At 38.4% G+C, this 25,002-nt stretch overlaps 1 protein-coding gene across 1 annotated transcript in view; it reads right to left on the bottom strand.

The window, feature by feature from the left end:
* Positions 1 to 1,563: 1,563 nt before the first annotated feature.
* Ell2 (elongation factor for RNA polymerase II 2) overlaps positions 1,564 to 25,002 on the bottom strand; it is a 51,820-nt gene continuing 28,381 nt past the window's right edge. The window contains exons 4-12 of the mRNA XM_010621861.2: positions 24,369 to 24,532; positions 17,263 to 17,522; positions 12,909 to 13,033; positions 12,655 to 12,742; positions 10,060 to 10,630; positions 7,517 to 7,583; positions 4,173 to 4,344; positions 2,291 to 2,335; positions 1,564 to 2,189 (exon numbers count right to left, since the gene is read on the bottom strand). Of these exons, the coding sequence (XP_010620163.1) occupies positions 2,073 to 2,189; positions 2,291 to 2,335; positions 4,173 to 4,344; positions 7,517 to 7,583; positions 10,060 to 10,630; positions 12,655 to 12,742; positions 12,909 to 13,033; positions 17,263 to 17,522; positions 24,369 to 24,532 (1,609 nt within the window). The 3' untranslated portion in view covers positions 1,564 to 2,072. The remainder of the gene's footprint in view (positions 2,190 to 2,290; positions 2,336 to 4,172; positions 4,345 to 7,516; positions 7,584 to 10,059; positions 10,631 to 12,654; positions 12,743 to 12,908; positions 13,034 to 17,262; positions 17,523 to 24,368; positions 24,533 to 25,002) is intronic.

Below are 25,002 nucleotides of genomic sequence, written 5' to 3'. Positions count from 1 at the left end.
GGAAACTTGGGAAAATGTGGAGAGATTCTAATTTAGGTAATGCAAGTGGTGCAAGAACCTTGTTTCTGAGAAACAATGACCATAGAATACAGCAGCACACAATCGCTAATTAAAGGGCCAAGATGTCTGAGAAGTAACACCAATGAAGTCACTCCCTATAGAAAAACTCCTCAGGAGACACTACCATAATAACGAGGACCAAATTTAGCCCCTACTAAGGTTCCTTTCTGCAAATAAGAGTTTGAAATAAATTAACATTTAATAATGATTGTACCATTTCTGAGGTAAAAAGAAGAGCACCAGGGATCTTAACGCTAAAAGAAATAATTCCCAAGGATGTCCATGCTACACAGAAATTAAATTTCTGCAGTAACATTTGAGAATTGTAGTGCAAAGGGGTCTTTGTAAAGTCTCTGTGAGAGTAAATGTGTATACTTTTGTATACTACTTTTAACATATTATCTAATCTTTCCAGTTCATGTTTTAGAAAGAATTCCAAAACGAAAAGTTAATGTATATATTCTCTTATATTTCCTAGCTACCAACATTTTCTGGTTTACAGTGATACGCGACAAAGTTATTATTTTTTTTCTTGGATGCTGGAGACAGACATCTTTATTATAGATACTACCAAAATTTTGGCAAACATTTCAAAACAGATTTGTAAACATAATGCTTCCCTTTTCAACTGGCAGCACTTCGAAAAGACAATATGATAAGACAACACAACTTGAATCAACATTAGTTCAAAATCCTATATTTTTGACCACATAACTTATGTTCCCACATGATAAAACAAGTGATAGTTTAAATCAGCATCAACAGATAAACTCCATGAAATGAAAGTTTGTGCTATTTGATGAATCACAGTATGTTATGGTTAAATATATCCACTTTTTAATATTCCTGGCAGCCAGGATGAAAAAAAAAAAACTTTTAAATATACATCTCATGTAGGTAATAGCTTCTTTGCATATCTTTCAAAAAATACTTTATAGCAGTATATAAATAGGTTACCTACACATTTAATGTTATAATTTTGCCTCAAAACTATAGATCTGTTTCATTTTTATAACATATCAGTTTTTGTCCAACATTAATAAAGCTGACAAACTGTTGAAATGGAAATGCTTTTGTCTTCCATAACAGAAGTAGCAATTTGACAGGAAAAACAAAACAAAACAAAAAACCCTACAGTAACACTCGTCAGTTGTTTAACCTGAGCGTTTGGCCTACTGAGAGTAGCAGCTTTGTCCTTCGGGCACGCTCACATCCACACCGCCTCTGCACACACACAGGTCGGGCACACACTTTCTAACGCTGGTAGGCCACAGTGTGCTTCCCATTGCTTGACTCCTTGGGAAGCAGTGCAGCTAATGATGAACCATACTATGTACACGACTAGCAAACACCTTAAGGCAACCATTGCAGTGGGGGGTTAACTTGCAGGGTGGATTTAATAGTCTATACCAAGTCAGCCTGGACATACATGTGTGTATAAAAATCTATACACATGCAGAGTCACATAACTTTCTATTGTTAACCCTCCAAAACAATGTTTAATTTTTTTTTGTATTTTGTGCAAATTTCTAAATATTCTACCATTTAAGGCAAAGAGTTTGCATTACGAAAGGTCAGAAAATAGGCTTATGTTTATCCAAAAGCATTTCACCTTACACATTACTGTTTTTTTTTTTTCTAAACACACACAAGTTTTAAGTGTGGACACTGGATCCCCAATATCTAAAAAAACCATTTCTAATGACAAACACAAGTTTTTAAGGAAAAAAATGATTTGAAGTATATAAACACTGGATCCCCAATATCTAAAAAATTATTTCTATTAACAACACAAGTCATGAGAGAAAGAGAGAGAGAAAGGACCAGCAAAAGCAGCTTCAAAAATGCAGGGAAGCAAAATAAAATGGAAAAAAAAAAAAAGTAACTCAAGTTTACTAATACTGAAACTTTCAATAGGCAAAGTTTCATCTTTTTAGAATCTAGAGCAACTCATTTGGAATTTTAAATAAATAAGTTTAAGTTTATTCACATCTTCTGGTCCAAGCAGAGTTTTAGTGCCATGACTCTGCTTGCTGTTGGTCAAATTCACCTATTAGTCTTTTGATGTGAGCCAGCTTGTTATGAAGATACTCGCATCTGTATTTTTCTTCATGGTAATTGGGGCTAGACTGCAGATAAAAAAATAAAAGTCAAACAGTGAGCAATTAGTTTGCAGAATTTACCATTCTCAACTGCAGGTTAGCAAACCAACGGTGATGATGATACTTACCTGCTTGATCTTCTGATATTCTTGTAAGACTTCTTCATGAACATTCTACAAAATTAAAAATTAGAAATCAGAAGAAAACAAAGGTATTTTTGTTTTTGTTTTTTTTTGCAATACAGTAGCTAACATGCAGTCAGCAAGGGTGTAGAAAATGTTGATGGTGACAGAAACTTGGCACAATCTTTATGAAGGCAATGTGGCAATAGCTATCAAAATAGCAAAAGCAAAATTGACTCAGCAAGTCTGCTCATACTACAGATTTACTTTCCCTTGAGTGAAATGATGTACACCCAAGGTTATTCACTGCAGCACTATTTGTAAAAGCAAAAGACAGCAAATGATGTCAAGATGTTCAGAAATCTATACAAAGGATACTAGGAGGCGGTTAAAAATGGGGAAGTATTTTCTGTACTATTATAAGAAATTTCTCTAGGATGTATTAGTTGGTGAAAAGAGCAAAGTACAAAATAATATCAACAGCTTGATGCCATTGGCTAAAATGGGAGAATCACAACTGGGACAAAAATAAGGTTATCATGGTTTACGCTGCTGGGATCTAACACAATGATGCATCTTATAACTTAGGAAATCTTGGATTCAATTAAATATAGTACACATGTAAGATGACTTTCATATACACATACACACATTTTCTAAACACACTGTAATGAACTAAAAGACTATACCGGACACCAGTAGTAATGACTGACTCTGGTGGGCCGGGAAGCTGGGGAAAAGAGCCAGCTAGCCTGGATGTGCCAGGTGCCCAGCATGGATCTAAGCCGTTTATAAATGCTTACTTACATTTATTACTCACAACAACTCTATGATTATCTATGATTTGTCTCTTTGAGGCAAAGAGGCATTAAATAACTTGCTCAAGGTCACGTATTAAATGATAGCTTGGAATTCGACCCACAAAGCATGTCTCCAGAGCCTCCTCCTAACCACTAAGGAATCCTTGGAATTACATTTTAGTTTAAATATGATCATGTATACTGATGACTGATTGTGTAGGAAAGATAAACCCCAGACCACATTTCACCAACCTCTTTTACCTGCAAATATCTATTCCTGTGGAAAAGTCTGTAACTATTACCAGCTTTTGCTCTGGGCCCACTAGTAGAAGACCTAAGTAAGGAATCTCTAGGATACAAATGGTCTTGGGCTGTTTTTTCCTGTTGTGGGAAAACTCACCCATTCTCCCACATAGGTTAAATACAATGGTAGTGGGCTGGAACGGAGGCCCTGGGCTACGGATGGCGTAAAGTGTGTAAGTTATCGAGTTTATCCAAAGAAATAAATATTCATTTCTCTTCATCTTTTCGCTAAGAACTATGAAAACAATCAGGAGACAGGTCAGGCATCTATTGCTCCTTGGAACAGTACTCCCATGTATGGTAGAGAAGTAAAGATGGATTGATACTGGTCACAAACCATTGGTCTCTGGAAAGGCTGGAAGCACCTCATTTTCATCTCAACCCAAAATTCTGTAGTCTTATGTTCTCTTTGCACCCTACATCTCTGTATTGTCTCTATCCTATGTCAGATTGAGGTTTTCAAAAGTAATAATTTAAAAATTTGCTTCAAACAGCAATTTGGGGAAAGTGCCAGACCTAGGATCTGCAGTCTGAATTTAGTTGGCAGCATAACCAACTTAAAGTTGGATTCCTATTTTGTTTGGCACGCTTCTCAACACACTATATATTATATTACTGTCAAGCAAAGTTTTTGCCAACTGTGTTTATTTTCAATAACTATTTCAAATGGTTTGTTTTCTAAACAGTAGAGAGGCTACTCTGTGAGAAGACTGGCATTAGGGATGGCTGGGAATGGGGTGGGCAGGGAAAGAAAGAAGCTAACATCTGAGGGCAAATGCGTTTACCTGATACTCTTTCGAGCCTGGAGAAAGGCGTTTTCGTTGTGCATCCAGTTTGATAAATCTTCGCGCTACAGTTTCCATTCTGGCATGCAAAGCCCTGTACTCATCATACTCAGCGTTGAAGTCATCCTTGTAATTCTGGCGTTGCTCATAGGAGACAATAGCGATATATTTTCTATTAAGAAGAAAGGTAAATGTAGATTAGCTACAGAACAAACTGGATTGCCTGAGTCTGAGATTAAAACCAACTCCCTAGAAACTATATCCTGTGGCTATCCCTAGAATTTAATGCTGCTCTGCCACTGGTCTGTTGCCAGGTCACTTCTTCAAAACACCTTCTAGGTGAAATGGTCACACAGGGACCAAAAGTAAATGTGAAAGAGACATGGTGGTAACAGAATTAATGTTTGACTACATAAAATGAAAATAACATTTAAACAGATTTGGTTTCTCTGCAAACCAATTCATTACCACACTGATGGGAGAGGCCAATCCATCTGTCACCAGTCACATCAAGACAGAGGACTTGATGGGTAATGTGACACCAGGCGAGTGTCACACAGAGTGCTGAAGTCAAAGCCGTCCCTGGACCTACTCCTTTATGACAGAGAATCTGTCTTTCAGCCTTCCAGACCTGTAGCAAGCAGAAATCCTCAACAAGATGCCTCCGGCTTGCTGACCTCTATCCCTTTCCTTACATTTCTGATGAGACAAATATGTAAAATGCAAGGATTGTATATAATTTTTTAAAAGTGAGAAACAAAAAAGTACACTTCTTTAGTTCTTTTCAAACACTTACATGTCATACTCCATGTGGCAGAAAGCCAGTGTTCCAGCATTAGCCTAGTATACGCAATAAAATGTACAAATCTGTTTTCTCTTCTGGGGCGTGAATACTCCTAGGCCAGTGAAGGGCAGATTCCCAGAATGTCAGTTTATTCAGTGCTAGGTAAATTAATATTAAACAACACTATTTGGTTGTGGATTTGGGAACTAGGGTACCAGGCCTGGATCTCTGCACTCTGCTCCTGTCATGGAATGCGAAATTCCTTGACTCCTGGAGATTAAAAACTCAGATTTCAAGCAGGCTGTGGGATCATGAGGCTGCACCCTGGGGTTCACACTCACTCTTCACTGTGGTCACATCTTGGAGTTTCCAAGTGGCTTTATGTAATCTTACCAGTTTTATTTAAATCGCTCTATCACAGATGCCTAGCTTGAAATGTGAGAAAAGTGAAGCAGTGAGCAAACTCCGTATCCTCATTAATATTTTTATTCATGCTGAGATAGACAGTGTGGAGGTTCAGTGTGTGAAGTGTACCTGAGACGTTGGTAGGTGCTGATTTAGAGCTGCCCTGCTACACTGCCAGCCAGCAGGGGGAGCTGTCCTTCCCAGATAGCAGAGGGAGCCGGAGGGAGGGAGAGGCTCCCAGCGTTAGGCAGATGCAAGCAAGTGGCAAAACCAACCTCCAAACTCAAAGAGTTAATTTGTGGTACAATACATTTCTCCTACTTTTTTCCCCCCCAAAATCATACCTTTAGTATTTTATTTAATAATTTTCTTGGGGAAAAAATACCAAACTGGTCAACAATTGTGTTGCTGTTTGCTTCTACTGGCATTTGAACAAAAAGCATTTCATTATTTTCAATGAAAACTGTAATGGCTTTACAGCTGGTTCAGAATGAGGTAATATCATAAAAACTTAAACAGTCTGGCTAACTCACCACCACAAGTAAGAAAAGTATCCTTATATAAAAATTAATGATATTATGGTTAAGTATGAATTACCCAAAAGCTGATCATTTAGGCTTTCTGTCCTTTTGGATTTCTTGTGATGCAACTTAAATTCTGTATTTCTGGAATTTTCTCATCACTTTTATTTATATAAGACTTAGCTTTGGTTAAAATAAATTGCTTTTATCTAGGCACACAGCCGCAGCACTAGAACCATGACAGACATACAGAAAGACTCTGAGGCAGATGTGACAACCACCCTTACACCAGTAACCAAAATAAAAAAAAACCTCTTCAAATACAGAATTAACTAATTAGGTTGGCAAACATAACAACAGCCTCAAATCCATAGGGAAGAGCTTAGATGATTTTTTAGTCTCCCCACACCATTTTGTCATATATAACAAAGATATGTCACTATTAATAAAAGAGGTATTCAAAATCTTTCACAAGAGAATGTGAACGCGAGTGGAATCCTGCTGGTTGCTATGCGGGGGCTGATTTCCAGAAGACTTTGTCAGTGGAGAGAGGTGGATCCCACTCAGCGGTAGAGCCAGGGCAGTCCTGGAGGCCTGGCTGCAGACCAGCGACCCTTCTGGGCCACTCGGAGGAAGCTACTTTGCGTCAAGGTTTTCTAAACCATACCCTGTTCTCAGATGACAGAGCAGCCCGTGAGATGATGACCAGCATTACGGGTTCCTGCTATCTCCTTCCTCAATAAGTATAGTTTTCACACTACTGTTAAGCAGACGCGACACATTTTAAATCTAAAATGTTCTCTCCTCAGGAAATAAGCAGGGTCAAACGGCTTAGTTTAACTTTGTTACAAGTTAAAAATGATACAGATGCCACCAAAGGGAAAAGAAAAAGTTCACACAGCCCAGATTCTGCTTTCCATTCTACATTCTATTTTGCACATTTGTTCATTTTAAAAGGTATCTTTCACTCTTGTTTTTTCAAGGCCTTTGTGACTTAGTTATTTTGTTCTTACAGAAGCCTTTTATTCTGTTAAAAAAAAAAAATCTAGAATTATGCATCCAACTTGTACTTTCTGTGATAACAAAAATGTCCCCAGCTCAGCGTTTATCAACTTGTTATAACAAAAAAAGCATTAACTGGTACTAAAGTGAAATGATCGAAGTTTACTACTGTCTCCTCTTAAAATTAATTTGAGGGCACAGTGCATGTAAGAGAAAAATCCACCGAACTCTACTTTGTCTTACTAGTGCAGAAGTTCAAGCACTTTGTAGTGAACCATGCCTTTGGGGGGCCCAAGTGAATGGCTATGCATTGATAGACTGTCAGCTTTGAAGAGTCAGATCCCTGAAATCTCCCATAATCAAAAGCTTGGCCTGGCCCCGGAACAAAGAACAGGCTTCTCTATACTTAAAAGCCAAGGAACACAGCTCAGAGCAGGGAGGCACAACCTGCTCTGGCAGACAGGGGTGGATTTGGGACAGCAGGCTTAATGGCAGCCTTTCAATTGCAGAGGTGGCTTCAGGACTCTATTTCTGGAATTTCTGGCTTTTTTGATTTGCAAATTATGGGAAAAGAATTTGCAAACTTTCCTAAAGTTAAATTGTTTTCTCCACTGGCAGGCGGGTGGACTTACATCAGATAATCTGGGAGTTCAATTGTTGAAGAAGGCTCCATGGAGGCCGTGCAGCCCTCTTTAACTCCTATGGAGGGAAAAAAAATTTCAGAGCTTTCGCCAACTAGTATGGTTATCAAATGCCTGTAATTCTAAAATAGATTAGAAACGTCTGGAACACTTCTCCTCAAATTCTATTCTTCCATCTCAATAAGCAACAGTGAGCAAGGAATACAATTGAACATGAACAACAGAGGCCCTGTGACCAGCACCCGCAGAACTGACACCCAGCGTGAAAGCGCCGGGCTACTGCAGTGTCTGCACAATAAAGGAATTCCATCTTAACCCAAGGTTAATCTGCTATTCTTTCAACAACAGTCGTGGCATCTGCCTAGCAGTTCAAAGACCGTGGTGGCAGATGCAGCCACACAATGGGAGATACAAATTTTACATCAACATCTACTTTTCATGGGCTTCAGACAAGGCAGATGAGACAATAAAGTCAGGTAGCAGACTGCTTTGGTCACTATATTTTTATTGCCACCCTTTTTAGCATGCAGACAGTGAAATTGGATAGGAAGCTTTCCCATCGGTTTAAAATAAGGTGTTATTGAAGATTGATTTATTCTCCTCTAACCTCTGGTCCTCATAACACCAAACAGGTTTTTAAAAAAAAAATTTTTTTAAAAGGGCAAAACAAACAAACAAAAACCCCACCACATACACACACACACACAAAAGAAAAACAGCAAACTCCCCAAATTCCTATCAGTCATGACTAAGCTGTGTAAATTTGCAATATCGCATTTACAATGCACCATTTTCAAGGGCTATGTTTAGATCTTGCATTTTTTTAGGATGTTTTTTATCATTCAAAGTAAAGTTAAGCTAGTAACTTAAGCCCTAAATTGCCTACTGGCAAAATATGTCTGCTATAAAATAAATGTAAACATCCACTTCTTAGTTTAGTATTTCAAATGGCAACTAAATGACACTAAATAAGTTACATACACCTGGTGGGCTTATTGTTCACCTGTATACATGTGATTCAGGCTCGGGCACAAGGAAAGGACAATTCCCCCTTTTCCACAGATGGCAGGGAACAGATACAGAGTACCAGGGTTCGGAAAGATATTCTGTATATGCTCAAGGAAGAATGTAAAGAGGCTAGGTCTGCTTCTTCAGGTCTCCAACTCTGAGATCACTCCAAGTTCTGCTGGAGGTCTCCATCTCCTGGCACGCGTGGTGGGGACGCAGGACCTCTGCGAGGTGGGAAAGCACAGGGCGTGGAGTACACCCAGGAACCTGGCTAATGAATGCTTCTTCACGGCTTTTCCTGACTTGATAAATTCAAGTACCAGAGTGTTGGAGGTGGGGGGAAGCTTATACCTATCTTGTAGGCCATTCTATAGTATTGCACTAGTCTCAATATTTCAAAAGATATGCTTTGACATGCAACATACCCAATCCAGGGCGACAAAGGCACTGTATCAGTATTTGAGAACTCCTCTGTAAACATCAGTGAGATCAATCAGAGCTCCGCTCACAGAGCAAAAATGGTCATTAAAATTAAAGTGTTATGGGCACAGTGCAGAAAGTCAACACTCCTTAAATCACTGTCACTAAAGCTCTGTGCAACTCTGAGCATTAAGCAACCTCAGTTTCCTGGGGGATTTTTGCCTTGGTTAGTCTGAGTTTAAAATTTGCTGCAGTGCTAAAGGATGGACTTAGATCTTCTATGTCCTGGCACAAGAGACATTATATTGTAGGGTTTTTTGGTTGGTGTTGTCCTTAAATAAGGAAAGTCTAAGTTTACCATTAGATTTTAAAAATTAATATACCTCAGAGAAGCAGTTTTCAGCTGACAGCTTTTGTTTAGAGATAACGTATTATTTTAAGTGTCTTTGAGTCTCTAGATATTTGGCCGCTAAGCTTTTTCCTAAAGCCTGAAGTGGTTAATTTTCCTAAAGCCTGAAGTATAAATTTTAATCACAGTTGATGCTGGTTTACTAAAAATTGAGAAATCAAGACAGAAAAACTTTAAGCTCTTTCAAGCCAATAATAGCCCATAACTTTGGAAGAGACAAATTGCTTTCATTGCACATGAAGAGGATGTTATGTGTCTGCAAATGTAACTTTACCTCACCTATTTTATAAGGAATTTGACATTTTCCCCGTGCTAATATTAATTAAAGCAGAGGTGACACTTTCTCTAAGAAATGAATATTTCTATAGTTAATTGCGTCTGGTTAAAATCAGTTCAAGAATGGCATATAACATTCATACTGAGGTTGCACAGTATCTAACAAATCAGGAAAAGATCATCAAAATCCACTTTTAAAAGGAGTCTTTGGAGGATGAAAAGTCATTTTCAAATAGTCATGTTTAATAGTTGGCTAGAAAGCAGCAGTAAAATGAAGTAAAAATCTGCTCAAAAGCACAATATTAATAAAGAGGTCATTTAATTTAAAAATATCATTAATTCTAAGCAGCATAATCTCAAACGCACAACAGTATGCACTTTCAGTTCCTTTAACACAAGAGGTCAGTTTTTTTTACAGTACCTTCATTGGAATTCAGATTGGAGTTATTCAGCTTGGCAATTTCGTCTTCTCTTTGAATGTCTTCTTCCTTTTCCTCAATAGTCTCAGTATCATGCTTTGTTATTTGGTCCTTTTCCTTGTGTTTTTTAGATTTCTTTTTGGACTTTTTGTGAGACACTGAATGGTTTTCTTCCATAGGCTTTGGACACTTTAGTAGAACTGAACCAGGGGATAAGGTTTCCAGAGAAGTCCTAGAGGTATATTTGTCTTGCTGGTCCTCATAGATGCTACCATTTTGACTAAAACTGTCAACAGGTAGGTCTTGAGTCCCCCCGCCTTCTGGAGTGCTAGGGGAATTGGAGTTAGAGTTTACAGTCTGCGGAGGGTTGGAGACAGGCAGGTGGGTTGAAGGCAGTGGTGGAGGGGTGGGGATGGCAGCAGCTGTGGCGAGTGGAGGGAGACCAGCAGTGGATTTCTCACTGGTGGGGTTCAAATGACCATTTAATGTTGGTGGCACTCTACTGGTCAGGTGAGATATGCGAGCTTTTTTATTCATTAAAGGATCAATAAAATCTGAATCCAAAGGCCGCTTCTGAGGGGGAAAGGGAAAAGAAAAATGAGCCAGTTTGTACCAAAATTCAGTAAATTCAATATATGTGTAAAATATATATATATCTTGTAAACAACTGAGTAACCTTACTTCATACTAATTTTTCTCCAGGCTTAAGCAAAGACAAAACAAAACTCTATAGTGACTCCAAACCAAACCACAAGTAAAATAAATTTTCATGTCTAATGTCAAAAGCAAAATCTGGCAAATATTCAGTTCTTTCTGGTCATTCAGTCTCATCATAAATTCCTAAGCATTTATGCAATTTATGTGGATTAGACCATGCATGAGGGTACTGAACACAGGTGGCCACCCTCCATGCTGGCCTTTGGTAGTCTAATTCTATTATATGGGGAGAGAAAGCAATTGGTACCATTTGAGTTGAGAACAAGGCTGGGCAAAAGAAAATGTCTAATGTGCTGAAAGGCTCCAATTATGAATATTTTAGCCGTCACTTATCATTGTACCTGTCTTAGAATGGAAAGTCAACCTTTTCAGAGCAATTTATGTAAGTATCCCTATCATTGTTGAAATGCTATTACAATTTTTAAAATAAATTTTTAGATATCTCTTCACCATACTGTAAGGTATTTATATCTGGTCCATTAAAGTAATGTGGGAGTACTTTTTAAAAAGAATCATGCTAATATCAGCTCAGTTCAATAACAGCAACAATATTTAAGTCGAAAGGCGATTTAATAGCCAAAAGTATAAAACCTTAAGTCCATGTTTATGTATAAATGTACACTGTAGTTTATATTTGAGCTTGAAAGAAAATATTAATCAACCCACTAATTTATTGTTTTTAATTTAGCACCATTTGGCAGCTGCTATGTAATTTTTTCTTTTTTTTATGTGGTGCAAGCAAATTTACTTAAAAGATAGAGAGGCAAGAAACTAAAAGATATAAAGGCAAGGAAGTAAAGTTCTAGCTTTTTTTTTTGGAACCAGGGATTGAACTTGGGACCTTGCTTCGGGTGGAACCACTGACCTAAATCCCCGGCCCAAGTCTAGCTATCTTGAACTCACCAAGCAGCCCCTGCTGGCCTCAACTCCCCTGCTATGTAATTTGATCAGAGGATAAGTAGCGTGGCATTAAAGGTAAGGCTTCTACAGACAAGAGACATGCAAGGAAAACCCCCTCCCTCAACCCTCACAATAGGTTTCTAACATGTTCTGGCACGTGAATAGCCTTTTGACAGGAGGCGCGCCTCCTGTCCTCCACACATCTGTCTGCTTCTCCCCATTTCTTAGGGACAGGGTCCAGGGACAGAGAACATAGCAGGAGACGGCAGGTCTTTCCCACTGTCTGTCCAAAATACTCAGGATACTAGAAGTCTATCACTCAGGTGTAGCTGGAACACTGGTTGATCAGCTGAGGAGCAGTACACTTCAACTCCAGCCCTGCTCAGGACCTCCTCCAACCTCTTTTTGGTACCGGGAATTGAACTTGGGTCCTTGTGCTTGTGAGGAAGGCAGCAGAATCACTGAGCTAAATCCCCAGTCCATCCTCCAACCTTTTGTAGGATTGGCTCTTCTTGCAGGGGAAAGTAAATTGAAATAGTCAGTCTGATTAGGAGTATTCTGGTCCAGATCCAACTGGAAAGAGCTCTTGTTGTTTATTTGCTTATTGCAAATACATTTTTCCCTAAGAATATTTTTCTAGAATGTGTTTCACATGATATTCTCAGATATAATCTGAGAATTGGATGGAACCAGACAAATCTTCTAATAATGATCAAACTGAAAAGTAGGTAATCTAACAAAATATACACTTCAAAATGCAAAGTAAGCTAGGCATGGTGGCACACATCTGTAGTCCCAGAATTCAGGAGGCTGAGTCAAGAGGACTGCAAGTTCAAGGTGTGCCTCAGCTACATGGTGAATTTGAAGCTAGCTTGAACTACATAGTGAGATCCTGTCTCAAGTCATAAGGGGGGAAAAAAAAGCAAGGTATGCATTAAGTACTCTGACAAGCAGTATGGCTTTATAACTTTATCACATACCTGAGGAGAGGAGGCAGCATCTCTACTAGAACATACAGGAGATTCTGAACGGCTGGTTCCAGCAGAATTCTGAGATGGATTTAGTTTTCTGTATAGGACACACATTTCAGATAATTAAAGAGAAATTTAAAAATGTTCACAATAGAAAGCTCTCCCTTGTTTCTCTTTCTCCCATCAACACTAGAATAACAGGGACTGAAACGATTACTTATTTGCGTCATCTTTAAAGAAAAAAATGGAACAAAAGAACATACCTAGCAAGCACCGACTCTAATGACCGCCTGTCTGTTTCACTGTAACCCGGCCAGTCTCGCTGAAGCTCCTTGAACACATAATCCTTTAAAGTATAGGACAGATCCTTAGGGTTCAGATTGGCTACCTGGTGTGCAATGTAAAGAAAGAACATCAGATACTTTTGCTAACTATTTAAAACAGATGACCTTTAGGATGTAGACTGAAAATAATTATACAAATTGGCCCTAAAGAGACTGCTAGTTTTATATATGCCAGATCTTAAGAAATGTCATTCAATTTCATTTTGGGAAGTTGAAAACATAACACGTATTTTTTTCCCGGAAGATCATTTCACTTGCAAAGTTTCCAATCAAATAATAAAGCCACTCTAGGAAGAAAAATGGAGGAAAAAATTTTTTGAAATCTATTTTCCCTAGTCAAAAGGACCCAAAAGTTCTATTAGCAAAACCATTATTTACTTCTTGTCATTTTCTCCACAACTTTTGAGTCACAGTAAAAATCCCTGATCATGTGTATTAAGCAGAAAATAAGCAACGAACAAATGTTGAGTTATCCTTTCCTTTTAGCGGTCTTCAGAAATTGTCTTTGTAAATAGCGTCAATTCTAATAACCTCTTCTGGATAACCAAGTTCAGGCTCGCTCCTTGTATCTGACAGGCCTCCTGAAGAACCACTTATTAGAACTCCTTGAAATTCCCCAAACCAACAAATGGAAACATAAACTAAAAAAAAAAAAAAGAAAAAGGCAAAAAACCCCAAATAACTGTTATTAGCCAGATGGTTTATCCCCAAGTATAATCTCTTCCTATCCTTTAAATATAATTCATAGAGTTGAAGTCTATAATCCATTAACTACATTTTACATAAATGTATGGCTTCAGGTGCTAAACCAGAAGTAATTTTTAAGTAGAAAGATATTCCTGCCTGACAGTTAGATTAGGGATGGGACAGCACTTTTAATAACTTGACTTCTGTGTTTTTAACAAGTAGTATAAAATGTGTGCCTCCCTCACAGCCCAGTGAAATACTAATCTAATATTAAACTTGTTGTAAAGTAGAAATAGTAGGCTGATTTTAAAATTGAAATTTACCAATAAAGTGTAGGCTACAAGCAGATTTCGTGAAGTGGAATAAATAGAATAGTTCTTCAATTTTTGAACTCCTCCAAAATGCACATTAACACCCCAGCCCATAGCTCTATATAGTGGAATGCTCAGGGCTTGTCTTCTGCCCTGCTGTTTTCATTCTCTTTATGTCTAAGATGGTTTCATTCAACTCTAAGTTTCTAAATACCCAATCTATATGGGCTCTTTCCTCAATTTATTGCTTCAGCTCGAACTGTCCTTTGAACAGCAGACCAAACCTCACATGCAATTACCTAGTGACCTCTCTTTCCATTTGGATATGTCTAATGAAGAATTTCCAAGCAGAATGTATGTTAAGAGAGAATTTCTGAACACCACTCTGCATTGGCGTTAGACCTGTTCCTTTTCTATCTCTTCTCAGTGAGTGGCTCAATACCCATGAGTTGCTCGGGCTGAAAACCTAGTCATGACCACAGATTCTGCTCTTTCCCTCGCCCTCTCCCTACACCAGACCTATAGATACATCTTGTCACAACATATATGTCCACTCTCCTACACCATCTTCACTGTGCCCACCAGGTCAAGCAACAAACACTTCATACCTGGATTTCTGTAGTGGGCTCATTTAAGTAGTTTCTTCTGTTTTTCCCTCCTAAGCTAATCATGCCACAGAAGTCTGAATGGTTTTATTGAAAGTTAAATCAGCTTGTTACATACTAAACGCCTTGCCCAGGGCCTGAAAAGGTCCTCTGGAATCTGGCCCTGATCCTAAATGGTCTCATCTGCCAGGATTCCAGAAAGGCTGACTTGTCATCTTCTTGTCTCTTGCTCATCATTTCAGTTAAATTAACCATCCAAGAAACGCGTTCCTTGAATTCCCCTCTGGAATCAGTGGATCTCTCTCTCAGCTCCTCTCAAGTTCCTATTCTCCCTGAAACTGTCTCACAGATGTGCTCCAGGGAGGAAGGGATTGTGCGTTGGGGTCACTTTGGGATCCCAACACTTACAACAGTATCTGATATACTGCAGGTACAGGCAGCTGTCAAATCCACAGCAGATGGGTTCTAGGACCCCCATGGATATCAAAATACTCAGAGTTTTTCAAATAAAATGGTACAGATTGTGCATCTTTCCATTTAACTAAATAATCACTAGGTTACTTAGACTACCTAATACAATGCAAATGTTACGTAAATAGTTGTGATACTGCATTGTTTAGGGAATAATGGCAAGAAAAAAAAATGCATACAAGTTTAGTACAGCTACAATTTTTCCCCCAAATATTTTAGGAAATAACAGTAGGAAAAACAATATGTACATGTACAGTACAGGCACAATTTTTTTCCAAATATTTTGGATTTGTAGTTGGTTGAATCCATCGATGTGGAGGGGAGGGCCAAATGTACTTAAAAAAAAATTGAAGTTAATGAATGAATGTTGAGCTTGTGTTAAATATCCAAATGTTAAGCTCAAGAACATTATTCAGTTTATATAGTTGCTTTCTTGACTTAAAAATTTCTTTTTTTTTCCAAGAAAGTATTCATTCTAAGAAAGCTTTATAAATATGTAACAGTTTAGCAACAAACAGTAGTAAACCAAATTTCCTGATGAACATTAAATGTTTTAAAATTTGGGTATAATCTTTCTTTCAACTTTTACAGAGAGCTAACATCTTAAGTTACTCTAAAAACCTGTTACTTTGATAAATTAACAAACACAGAGTACTGAAAACTACTATATAAATAACAAATCAGCAAATACCTTTATCAGCATAGGCAAGGCAAGGCACCCAGTTTGCCAACTAGTTTGCATTGAGTGGAATTACCAGTTTTGGATGATTTGTATATTTTTGCTACTCTGGTTTTCTCCCTTTCATGCCTGCTTCTGGTCAGTTTCACTGGAGCACACGTCATTTGATATTAGCTGTTAGGAATGTTCTAAGGGAATATTTTAGTGTAAGTCAAAGTTCCGATTGTGCCTTTGTTACCTTCTTTCAGAGGATTAAATGAGGTTATGAATGTGAACTGTGAGAGCAGGACCTGGCTCACAGTATACCCACCCCTCAATGGCAGATGTTATTAGCGGTTGCATGTATGTTTTCACTGGACCAGTGGTTTTCAGCCCCCATCACATATTAGAGTTACTCAAGAGCTTTACACAATACTGGTGCCCAGGTGGTCTTCAGATACTTGGCTTTAGTTGGTCTAGGGTAGAGTTCCAGCACTGGCATTTTTTAAAAAGCTCTCTGGAATATTCTAATATATAGCTAGGAAGAAATTACACTCTAGATTCTACCAAGCGACCAACACTTTAATGACTTTTATGCCTCACTTGCTCAGGGTTAAGAATATTTACATGTTTAGATCTACCTATGCACAGATATATAATCACAAAGCTACTGCCATCTATCAGCAGTGGCCTCTCTGAGAACAATCTCTGTCATCATTTTGCCTTCTCCATCCTCAAACTAGAAGGTAATTCACAACCAAGTATTTTGTGGTAACGACTGAAAACACACACACCCTCCTCATCCCAATTTGTTCTGTCATCCTTTCTTTTGGTCTCTTAAAACTGCTACATGACATATGGATTTAAATTGCTCCCAAAAGGTATTTGATGGATTTAAAAAAGATGCTTGAGATGACCAAAGTGTCTAAGAGACTGGCTAATCCTGAATTGGACTGTATAACATTGTATATTATGTTTTAATATAAGAAATAATGAGAATTAGACTGCTAATCTGTAAGCTTATGATTATAAGGTAAATGACCACAGCTAATGCTTTTACATATTCATATCCAATAATGCAGACAAGGGGCTGATCTTGGTTTACTGAGAAGCAGAGAAAAGGCACTGTAGTAAGGGCAACGAGGAGTATGAATGCAAGAGACATTCTCTACTACTTAGTAGGCAAAAATATTCTGGCCTATACCAACTGGAGACCAATACAGAATAGTATCTTACAACTTTATATAAACCAATGAAAAGTAAAGCAATAGTTTAGGTGATTCAAGATTAAAAGCAGAGAACAAAAACTTCTTGCTTACATTTTAGTGGCATTTCAGGGCAAAATTTATTTGACCAAAATAAAGACAATGCCTAAATTTTAACTACATTTTAGTTTTTAGCTAAATGCATAAAAAGGTGATTTAATTATCAGGAATTTTTTTCATATACCATTAATCAAAATGACTGAAATTTCTCTGTCTCAATAATAACTGCTAAGAGAACTTCTCAAGAGGGTAAGCAGAAGACTAAGCTGCTCTCACCTGTTGCAGAATTGCTCCCAGGGAATTCTTGTCTTTCTGATTGACACCGTCTCTCTGCAGTCGGGCCAGCAGCTCGGGTTTCTTGTAGGCCTTGAGCGCCAGTAAGTGAATCACTCTGTCCCTGTATGGCCGCTGAGTAACACTGCTGCCGCCATGTGTCTTTCGAATTGTATTTGCAGGGTTCATGGGTGTTGACCTTTTCCTCTCAGGCACTGCATCTGGGACCGCTTGAGGTGCTTTCCGAATCTGCACTCTCTTCCCTAAAGTCCAGTGGAAATGACACAGTTACACATTTGTGGGCTACAAAAGCCTTTCAATTTCCACAACTCTTCAATTCTGGAGGAATAAAGGCCACTTTATCTCAATTTTTGTATTTAAAGAAACAAACAATGTATTCTTAACAGATGGCCTAAAATATGAATTAGAAATCTTTGATGGACTCCTTTCTTGGAATAATAGGTATTATAGATGGATTTTGGCCACTTAACTATACATGGATAATAATTAGTGACACAAACTGTAACAGACTAGAAACTTTTAGACTGTAGGTTATTTGATGTTAAATGGAAATAAGGTAATTTCCATGCTCACCTGTGCTATTTACAGAACTTAGATCTGCACATTATATAAGCCATTTCTGAAACGCAGATGTGAATACAGTGAACATGGTGAAATGTGAAAACTACCTCCGACCTCAGTAAGAGAATACTCTTGGCAAACCCAGGGTTTTACTTTTAATAATTTCAGATTTAGAAGCTACAAGGAGGGGAATCAACATACACTAGTATTATTTCTTTCAACAGGCTAAAGCAAATTTTGGAAGTCAAGAAATAAAACCGACCGAATGACCGACCAACCAACCAACCAGTCAACAAACAAAACAATCTCAGAAGGCCAAACAAATCTTTCCTCTGTGGAGCTGGACTACACAGATGAGTTAGAGGAATGGAAAATGGTACAAAGAAGGCCTTTACACCATTTACTCATGGGCTGGTACCATTCATGAAGGTGATTCATTTTCTGCTTGGACCGAACACTGACCCTTGGCAAGTGGCTACTTCTGGAGAATGTGTGGGTTGAAGTGACCTGGTTACTCTGTGTGTGTGTCACTGGTTGCTGGTCACTGAGACCCCTGTACCAATCCTTGCTGAAGGAAGGAAAAGGAACATGAAATTCATAACACTATCATTTTATGATTTTGGGATAGACTCTTTTAGCTCATTTAGTAAACATGAAGCCAACTTCATGCTTTGTGGTTAAAGTGGGGGAATAATTGGTAGTGACATGTGATGTAGGGTGGTTACCTTAAGAACAGGACTAGCAACTAGGAACAATGGGTAACTAAAAGCAACCTCCATTCGCTATGAATCAGCTTACCAGGGCAGCAGCTTTCCTGAGCACTAACTGTGTCCATGTTGGGTTCCCTGGGCCTGGCCAGAGGAGTACTTGGACATCATCCTACCTCAAGTAAGAGAAAAAGGATGACTATTCTTAGGAAACCACTACCAGCTGGTTCCTTTCTTTACTATTTGTACATAACTACTCACAGGGATCATATCAAACCACCATACAGAAAAGGAACTCAATGCTAAGTGGACAATGTCTCATGAGAAGAAAACTACTAAATTAAGTTACTTAGTTTTAGAGACAGACTTAGATCTGGTCTCTGTATTCTTCATAATGTAGAGACAGCTAGATCAATGTCTGATGGGAAGGGAACTAATACTTATTATGCACCAATTACGTGGGGAGGCAGTGTGCTCGGAGCATCACACACATCATGTCGCCAAGTCTCACAGTCATGGGAAGAGGCAAACACTGTCCCCATGTCACAGTGGGAAGTCTGAGGCTCACCAGGATCTGTAAAGTGCTCACTTAGCATAGGGGGGTTCTGGGACTGAGAGACCCAAATGTCCTCACTGGTACTGCTTTGTGGGAAAGGTCTTGTGAACAAATCCTTCAGGTTGTGCTGTTGCTTCCTGTGAGACTGTAAGCTCTGTGAGGACAGGACCGTGGCTGCTTTGTCCATTGGCGGACTCTGAATCAGTATTTGATGACTAAGTAAATGACAGAAAGACAGCAAATAAGCAGCTTTGTCCACACTGCCAGGATGCCAGAGCCAGAGGCCAAAATGAAATCCCCAAAGAGATTTTTTTCCTTTTTTGTGGTGCTGGTTATGGAACTCTGGAGCTCCAAGATACATCCCCAGCCCGACTTTTCTTTTTCTTCTTTTTCTTTTAGTCTCAGTCATTTGAAAAAATTATTTTGGGATGAGTTCTTGCTAAGTTGCCAGGTTGGCTTCAAATTTAGGATTCTTTTCTACTTCAACTTCGCCAGCACATGGGATTATAGGTGTGCGCCACCATGCCCAGTTTAAAGTGAAATTTTAAAAGCAAAATTTCCAATCTACCATATTTCTCAGTTGTCATCGGGTTAAGATTTCTATTCTTTGAAAATTTTGTAGAAATTTGTGGAAAAAACAAAACAAAACACGGGTCATGGTCATAAAAAGTTCTCCATTTAGCAAATTCTCCATATGCCAAGTCTTGTATAAAATAAAACTGTTTAAGTCACCCTTTTCCTGACCAAGCTGACTGGTCATTTAGGATGAATCTGAGCCAGCAAAGCTCACACACATAAAAGCAGAGTGATGGGCCTGCTGCTGTCCTCCTTCCTGTGTGCCTATGTCATCTCTGCCCCTGGGTCTTGGAAGGGCTCAGGGTCTGCGGTGCTTGCCTTCCTCCTTAACCACTGCAAGGAGTAACCACATGGGAAACAGAAACAAATAAAGGAGGTTATCGGTGCCCTCAAGAGGGGAATGCACGTATTTGATAAAAATTAGTCTGCTCAGAGGGGATAGAGTTGGAGTCTTACCAGAGGCCTAGAGCTAGGTTGCTGTCTCCTTCAATACACTCACTTCACCTTTTCCCTCTTTTTTCTTTTAGACAGCCAGTTACGGGGTAGCCCACTTCTTTCAGATGCTTGAAAGAACAATTCAACCACCGTGAGTCACTGAGTACACTCAAAGATCACTTGTTCACTGATTCCTCATCCTTTTTTGTGCCTATTCAACCTGGGAGCCCTCAGCTTTTAGGCAGGGCAAGTTACAGAAGAAGAAAACATTAGTGATGTGAATATTTACAGAATTGAGATGCTACAGAAAGGAAAAAGTACAGTAGGAATATATCAGGTTCAAAGCAGGCAGAATAGCTTTATTTTTATTTTTAATATTTGCCTTAGAAAAGCCCTTTTAATAAAGCCTATGGGAAAACCTAATTCTCTTCCTAGACCCAACTGCTAATCAATTCCCTGGGCTCTTTTATAAGCAGCACCGATGGTACCAACAGGGCTGAGCAATCTGGGATGTCGGCATCATTGTTTCATAACAAGGAGTCTACTTCTAGCTCCTCCTTTAACACAAGACGGTAAAAGTATTTATCCCTCAGTCTACAGGCTCTGAGTAAACAATTTGAAAGGCAGACGTCAGAGCAGTTCATCAGAAAGGCAGCAGTCTGTAGGTGTCTTCCATAGTTTTTCTGTCTGCAGAACCTGACCAGAAGCCCTGGCAACACAACCCAAACGTTTCTATGACTAGTTTCTCTTAGCTCACTGAAAAGAAAGTTTTGTGCTAATATATTTATCTCTGTTTTGTAAGAGATCCTTTTCTACATCTTTTACTCTGAGTACATTGAAGACAACAATAGACAATGTATTAACTATTGTTATTCTCATTATTATTATGAAATTTTGTTTTTTTAACAAAATTTTTTTAAAAAGCCAGTTATTTAGGTTTATTAAAAAAAAACAAACAAGAAACATCAGCCAGGGTCATGACAATAATGTGGTCTCTGTGTTACTAAACACATAATCCACTGCAAAGGAATCCATCTCTACCATTTGGCATTTGTGATACATATCAGACACAAAATGTTAAACTACAAAGGACTTTAGATATTATCTACTTCAAATTCTCCTTCTCTACTACTGGAAAAAAATTAAGATGGCAAATGATTTGTCCAGTCACTTAAATATATAGCCCATCAAAAATAAGGAGACCATGAGCAGAAGCTGGGAAAACTGAAAACAGAATCCTAGATATTAGGATGGTTGAGTTATTTTATATACCTAGATAAATAATAAATAAATATAAGGATTTGCAATGTGATACAATTCATAATTTAGGTAGGACTCAATGAGTAGTCTTAACACTGGGAAACTAGGAAAGTGATGTTATTTTCTTTTCTTTAAACAAAGAGGAGCAGTAATAACAATTTGGTAATGCTTACCACTGGCATACATATCACCAGAGGTAGAAATGTTACTGAATGGGTAATGTTTTCTAGGTAATGTTCCCTGGCTCCTGCCTAGGTGAGAGGTTTTCTTTTCCCAGCCCACAAGAGGGAAATGGAAGTCCCTATTCCCTTCAACTTCTAGGCTCCTAGGACAAAGCCTCATCCCTTAAGTGAGGCTGGGGCCCAGTTCAGCTGTCAGAGGCTGGCCTGGCACCTCGCCACCACCACAGTACAGTGGGACCAGCAGTAGTGTCCTCTGTCTTTACCCAGCTCAGTGTTGAAAGAAACCTTGTTCTGCAGGTACCCAAGTTGGCAGAGGTGAGTCTTGGTGCCCTTGTATATGGTGTAGTCAGTTATGAAGTACAGGTTTATTTCCTGCTCTTTTAGGAAGAGAACACAATGTGTTCATGAGGCCAGGCTCACATCATTTGCTATTTTGCTGAGTTCAACAACTTGATATGTAAAATGGAGACGTATTAATAACCTACTTCACAGAGCAGATTCAGATGAGTAACTACATGTAAGGTGTTAACCAATGCCTTGTGTACCAAGGACCTAATAAGTGCTGAATAATAGTATTAAAGAGTGACTAACATTTTAAAGAACTGAATGAACCAAACAGATTTGAGATACTGAAAAAAGAAAGAAGATGCAAATAATCTGGCTAGCAGGAAATAACTATGTAGTAAAGGACTTGCAATGGATATGATTAAAAGAAAAAGATCAAATCAAACATGACATAACAAGATAGTGAAAAACCAAAACAAAAGAACTTCCAATCAGGATACAAGTCTTCAGAGTTCATCAGACTTTTGCTAAGAATTAGCATGTCCAGTTTGGACAGAGGTGAACAATAAAAATAATTAAAGGGTTGAGATATAGGCCATATTAAGAAAAGTGAAAAGGAGCTGGAGTCATGTGCCCCAGAGAATAAAAGACTAAAGAGGTTAATAACAATATTTAAGCCCAGAGAAGAACACTGTGCTATGGCAGTGTGTTATCAGGTTAGAGAGGACGAAACACAGAGGAAAAGGCCGAATGCGACAACTGGGCTTGCAAATATCACTGCAGGGCTCTGGGGGAAGGACAGTCCTTTGAAGGGTGGAGACGGAATTTGGTTCAGATTTAAAGTTTGAAAACCTCAAGTTTCCTATGGCCACTCTCAAAATTCATAGAAATTATGCCTATAAGACACCTTGCAAATTCTTGAATTTCCATACAATTATATAGCTTGTGAAATTGTAGGCATTGATAAGTCTGTTGAACAGCATCTGAGCCTATCAAAATAAACAAAAGCATATCAAAATAGGGGATACACGTGGACCATTTGGTGAAAACGCTGATTCAGTAATCAGTGCTGACATTCAAGCTTTGGACTCAAACTGAGTTTTCAGCCGATTAGACTGGAAGGGAAAAATCACCTTTATAGTTTACGTTTTCTAGTCCTTCGACATACACATCCAATTACCCCACTGTTTCTAAAATCATGGTATGGGACAGATTAAAATAACACTTCCTAACAGGGACAGATAATTTATAGTTTGTGCCTAAGATAAGTGTGGCAGATCTTAAGGTATTTTAAAAGTAACTCGAGACTTAGCCTACTAGCACAGAAAGCTAATTAAGTTACTTATGAGGAGAAAAGAGAAAGAAAGGAGGTTGAAAGTTGTTGTCTCACTCAATAGGAGAGAAAAGGTGAAAAATCTCATTGCTGTAACTTACTAGGCAGGGAACTGGGCCCCCTGGGCCCAGACACCTGGGGAAGCCATGAACTGTTGTTAAACCAAACTTAATGTATCTAAGCTAAGCATCAAGTCCCAGGAGCATTGGCTTTGTTCCACAGAAATACTTATTAAAGGCACTAGTTGAGTTTCTCAAAGCTGAATATACAGTAGTTGGGTCAGCAGATGGAAAACACAGATGAAGAATTACACTAAAGCTGAAAAGATGTTGATTAAGGGATTTGGTTCTTGAAGACTTATTGTAAGCATTTGAGTTTTCAAATTAATATCCTTTCATCATTTACTGTAGCGACTTGTGTTATAAAACTGACCAGGACCTCAAAGAGCTCCTCCTTACTTTTGATCATTCTGTTCCTGGGAATAGTCAGCCTGCATTGACTCCTCAAAGGTGCTCAGGGCACTGCTTGAAAGGAAGACTCATCTGGCCTTCCCTTCAATCTGATGCATACTTGAGTGAACTGATGATAAAGATGATGGGAGTGGGGAAGGCTCTAATTAATGGATACATGAGGATGAGGATCATAATTGTGGTACCAAAGAGTCATCATCCTAATGCTTTACTGTACTGCTTTGCCATAAGCACACTGTACACTTTTACAATAAAAATTCTTTGTTGTACAAAGATCTCCTGAAAATACAAAATCTGCAATAATAAGGCTATCAGCTTAGAAATTCAACTAACAGAGTTTACTGTCAAAACAGTTCTATGAAAGTGTAAAACAAGAACCATACTGTCCATCATGGAAATTACATCATCCAATGACAAAGAAAACACAACAGTAGCCCTGTTACAACCTCAAGCAGTAATGTGAACAGATTCCAGGACTGTAAAATAATAATAAATAGACAACAGAGGATTCAAGATTTAAAGGACACAAAACCTTCAAGTCTGTTCTGCCATTTACCAGAAGTCTAAAGAGAATAAATGAACTTTTGGGGGAACCATGTTATGCACAATGTTCTGAAAACGAAGCTGTGTGTTTTTATAAAGTTAACATTACCAGTATTTACCTACAGTGAGCTTGAATTACTCCCATCAATCATCGGGAGGAAGAAAGACATCTATACAAACCTACATATGGTCCACCGGGTTTGATAACTTTTGTGCTTCGGTTGCGGGATTCCTCCTCTGCCTGGGTCATTCTTTCTCGTGTCATCTGATACGAGTCATTTGTTGCACACACTGTAATTTTATCTTGGATAAATCCCAGGCAATTGAGCTGGGAGGCTCCAGAGCTGTCAATAAGACAGTGGCTTTGTTAGAGATGATCCTTATTTTATACAATAAAAATAAAGGCAAGCAAGAATTGTATTATCCTAAAATCAGAAGCCCAGATAAGTCTGCAATCTTAAACTAATAACTATTTTAAATGTAAAGATTATTTAAAACATTTAAGTTCCTCTTCATTTAATATCACTTTTTTTCATATTTTGTATATATAATAGGTAAAATGAGCTCTCAAGAGACCATATCCATGAATTTTTAAAAACAATCAGCAGAGTGAAAACCAGAGTTCCAATGGGCATTGCAGTTCAACTTTCACTTAACAGTCACATATTTTAAAAATTGAAACATGACATGACAAATGTTTAAGCATTTACTTTTGCCGGGGATTTTTAGCTTAGTGGTTTTCCCGCCTGCTTTGCAAGAGCAAGGTCCTGAGTTCGATCCCCGGTACCAAAAAAAAAAAAAAAAAAAAAAAAAA

The sequence above is a fragment of the Fukomys damarensis genome, unplaced genomic scaffold (genome assembly GCF_012274545.1).
Source record: "Fukomys damarensis isolate Sample0158 unplaced genomic scaffold, DMR_v1.0_HiC HiC_scaffold_3, whole genome shotgun sequence".
NCBI lineage: Eukaryota > Metazoa > Chordata > Mammalia > Rodentia > Bathyergidae > Fukomys > Fukomys damarensis.
The sequence above is the reverse complement of the archived record's forward strand: the minus strand, read 5'-3'. Positions and strand labels throughout refer to the sequence as shown.